This window comes from Pteropus alecto, unplaced genomic scaffold (genome assembly GCF_000325575.1).
Source record: "Pteropus alecto unplaced genomic scaffold, ASM32557v1 scaffold104, whole genome shotgun sequence".
NCBI lineage: Eukaryota > Metazoa > Chordata > Mammalia > Chiroptera > Pteropodidae > Pteropus > Pteropus alecto.
In genome coordinates, this window is record NW_006436664.1 from 5971630 (window position 1) to 5976191 (window position 4562).

At 36.8% G+C, this 4562-nt stretch overlaps 1 protein-coding gene across 1 annotated transcript in view; it reads left to right on the forward strand.

Moving 5' to 3' along the window:
* Nucleotides 1-4562, forward strand: part of SNX6 (sorting nexin 6) — a 61330-nt gene that overhangs the window by 11805 nt on the left and 44963 nt on the right. Inside the window, exon 3 of the mRNA XM_006913483.3 lies at nt 2707-2828. Coding sequence (XP_006913545.2) covers nt 2707-2828 — 122 coding nt within the window. The remainder of the gene's footprint in view (nt 1-2706; nt 2829-4562) is intronic.

Sequence of the window (4562 nt, forward strand, 5' to 3'; positions counted from 1 at the left end):
TGAAGGTCACATAAAGAGCTTCCCAGGCAAAAATAAACTAAATGAATTTATCACCACCAAGCCGAAAATTACAGAAAATGTTGGAGAACCTTCTTTAAGAAGAAAAAACATGTATCAAAAAACAGGAATAAAGACTGGTAACAACTACATTCCTATCAATAAGTACCTTAAAGGTAAAAGAATTAAGTGTTCCAACCAAAAGATAGAGTAGCTGAAAGGATAAGAGAACAATACCCCTATGTATGAAAAGGAAGGGAATGGAAAAAGATATTGCTGCGATGAACCTAGAAGGTATTTAAGTCAGATAGAGAAAGATAAACACTATATGATTTCACTTATATGCAGAATTTAAGGAATGAAAAGAAAAACTAATCAAAAACAGACTCACAAATATAGTGGACAATTTGGTGATGGACAGAGGAAAGGGGGTTTGGGGAGCTGAGAGGATGGAGTGAAGGGTTAAAGAAGTACAAATTAGTAGCTGATAGATGGTCATGGGGATGGGAAGCATGGCATAAGGAATGCAATTAGCATTAATACATTGGCGAGGTGGAGAGTCAGGGGAGGGAGGGAGCAATTGGGAGGATCATTTTACTAACTATATAGGTGTCTAACCAATGTACTGAATACTTGAAACTAATTTAAATTAAAAAATAAAAATAAAATACAATAAATGACTAGGGACATTTCCAAAGATTTAAGTACTAGGATGTACTTTATACTACTTTTTAAAAAGTAAACCAAAAAGTAAACAATGTCAATTTCAGACAATGAGCATTGATTAAATACATCAATACATATCACTGAGCAAACATATAGTTATTAAAATTCATGATGAAGAACAAAAATTGTCGGAAACCAGCCGACCAAGTCAAACCGGGTACCTGAATGGGGGAGCGGGGACTGAGAAAAAAGAGAAGACAGGGTGCAGGAGGGAGAACAGATCTCACAACTGTCTCTCCGAGTTTATTTCTTATGCTCCTTTTTATACATAATCTGTTCCTTTGTGTATCCCAAGATAACATAATAAAAGTAACATCCTGAAGATCGAGGTACAATCGACACTCCCTTTGACATTCCCTTTGTCTATACTTAATCTTCTTCCTGGAATTCCACAGAACCAGCCTTTTCTTTTTTTTTATGCAAGCAGGCCTCCCGAGATAATCCATGCACTCTTTTGAATTTTGGGAGCTTTAGCTCCCTACAAAAATATACTTAATAGTATGACATAATATTATAAAATATTATCTTGATTATGTCAATAAAAATAGCACATGAAGCATATGCATGGGAAAATATTTAAAGGGATAGCTGCCAAAATACAAACAGTGATTATTTCTAAGTAGTGGACTATAAGTGATTCACTTTGTCAGAGCTAGCCTTGCACCTAACAGATTTGGGCAGTGTCAGAGAACAAACATGTCTTTGTTGATTGCTATTATAGGAGATGCTGATGGCTTTCTACCCCACGTCCATTTCTCTTCCTCTCCATCCTGGAAACTCCAATTTTATTCAGGTGTCCACATTCTTCTAAAAAGCCTTGTGATTTGGGAAGGCTAGCCCCAGCCTCATTCCCAGCAGTAATTCCTCCTTGGTCTAAGGCTTAGATTCTAAGCTAATCATAGTTGTACCTTTTAAAGGTAGGCATGTGACCCAGTTCTAATCTGAGATATGAGAGGTCTACGAAGAGAGGGGAAACATCTAAACAAATTTTTTCTGTTGATGTCGTTATGTTAGGATGTGAAACCTAAAATTGCCAAAATCTTCTTGGGTCATGAGGAGAACCAGCCTTAGAATGAGATTGTCACTGAAGATGGCAGAGTGGAGAGTTGGACAACAACTAGGTCTTTGATGAAACCGTTAAGCTACTGATTGTACTGTTCATGGAGACTCCTTATTTCTTAATTTTTTATTGTAAGATAATAAATTTCCTTACTGCTCATTTATTTGAACTGATATCTTCTGTTACGTGCAGCTAAAGACATCCTAATGATAAAGTATTCCCTGGAGAAAATGGTGTTTGTCAATCTTCCTGTAGAGAATTTTGTTATAGCATAACTCCCAGGGAGAAGGAGGGAAAAATTAGGACCCGAAGGTTGTCCAAAACAAAGCAGGATCTCCCAGAATTTGAGGAAGTGAGGAACTGATAAAAATATGTTTTGGTGAAACCTGCTTTGATCAGAACATGATGAAAGGAATTAAACATTATTCTTCTTCTAATTAAATAACTACTATTTCATATTTTTAAAATTTTTGTTTTAGAAAAAAATAACTTGATTTTTTGTTTGAAAAAATGTTCAAAGAAGATACAATTTTTGATTTCCAAAATTTAAAAATAACTCACTAATTATTCTCTAAAATTTTACTCTTCTCTAAAATCTTCCAATACATTTGCTTTTGAAGCATATACTTGGAAACTATTCACAATTATAACATTTTACTTTCATGTAGCCAAATCTTTGAAGTAATCAGATTGTGATTCAACATATTTTGCTCATGAAATTTATACAGAAGTAGATAATTTCATAAAAATCTATCAAAGCAAGATAAAAATTTGATTATTTGGTTAAAAGTATTAGTGGTTCAACTTTAATATCTTTCTGATTTACTTTATAAGTAGTAGAAAAATCTGCTATGTTAGTTTACCTTAATTTCTTTTTTTTTGATATTCTTTAACTTCTATAATTGTTTTTTTTTTTTTGATAGTACCAGTTACTGCTAATTCCTTTTCATCATTCACAAAATATAGCTTGAGACCTTTGCTCAAAAAGGAAGGCTTGGTTATTAATAAACAACTTGATTATTTCAAGGTTGGGTTCTCTACTCATGTGAGTTTGCAACTATTGATTTTAACTACAGTAATTATTATATCTCTTTTTTGATCATGTTAGTTGGCTGCTCCTATTTTAAATCCTGTTGGTTTTTTTTTTTCCATAGTGATTTTAAAATTCGACTTGAGAAATTCAATGTTTCTGGACTTGGCTTAAATATTGAAATTTAATACCCTTGGTTAATGATCGGAGGCATTTGAGGTAGTCTTGTGTGGCACTTCTTGACCTTTGTTCACAAGTACATACCTGATCCTCCTATCAGTTGTACACTCATTAATTGTAGCTCCATTCTTCTCCATCTAAGAAGTGAGCTTTATAGGCATTATCTTCAATCCACAAACAAATCACTATGAAATACTGGCACTTCTTATCAACAACAAATTACTAGAACATTTCTCCTGACACTTCATCCCACTACACTGACACCGCATGATGCCTTATGACTTCCAGTGAAAAACACTACTCTAGTACTTATTATAGTACACTGGGAAACAAGATACAAAAGACAAAAAACAAAGTCATCCCCCTCATATTGGAGAATAACCCTTGTTGGGACAGAATAACTCAACCTTTCTATGCTTCTGTTTTTATATAAAAAATGAAAGCTACAAGCTCTCATGAAAATATTAGTAAGTTTAATGTTATTGTTTTGAGAGATTCCGTTCAATAAGACAATGGGCCTGGCAAAATAGGTAGGGAATCAAATGTGGAGGACCTGGAATCGTTGGCTGAGGAGTCTTTATGTATGGAGACTTGTAAAGACTATTGAACAGGGTAGTAGCATAATCATCAATAGTATCTGTGTCTTAAGGGGAAAAGTGGCAGCAGTGTGTATAATGGAGAGAAATATGGAAATAAGGAAAGTTCAGAGAATATTGCAAAGATCCAGAGGAGAGATGCTGAGGATAATTGCTGTGGAAGGGCAAGGGGGGGGGGATGGGACTAATTTAAGATATGACAGCAGATAATCAATCATAGAAGCAATAAGATTTGGTTAGTAGGTGGTGTGATGAATGAGGGAGAGGAAGGAAGGATTTGAATAGAACTTTGAGGTTTATGGCCTGACTTGAACATCTGAAGATGCCATTAATTGAATGGAGGCGCAAGGATTGCTTGTGTGTATGTGCCTGTGTGTGTGTGTGTGTGTGTGTGTGTGTGTGTGTGTAATAGGTGAAATGGGGCAGGTGTGAAAGAATGGTTTTGTCTTGTTTGAAGTGCCCGTGGACACCCGTGTGGTGCCATACAGCTGGACAGTTAGAGTAGGTCTGGGGACATACCTTGGTATAAAAGAAAAGAATACTCTTGTAATGTTAACAGTTCATTTTTATAGTGCTCAACTTTAGTGCCCCCAAACCCTGAGGTAGTTATTATCTTCCCGGCAGTAAAAACTTGATTACAGCCCCTGACTGCTGACTGTGTGAAGGCCCTTGATTCCCACAACTTCTACGAGCAAAATATTAATTGTGATTAATTATCGTCGGGCACAATACAAAGATTAGATGATTTATTGTGGATCCCGGAGCGCGCTTGCTTGGTTTTTCTCTGCAGCCCTCGAGGAAAGGGAACTGGACAGCTCCCGAGCGGCCTTAAGCCCTTCCGGGGTCGAAGCCAGCCAAGTGGATCTGCCCTTTGGGCCCTCAGACTTGGCTGCTTCGACCTTGAGCCGAGGGGCCGGCCTTCTGCTTCCTGGCTCGCGGACCCCAGCCCCCGCGCCGGGGAGGGGCGGGGTTG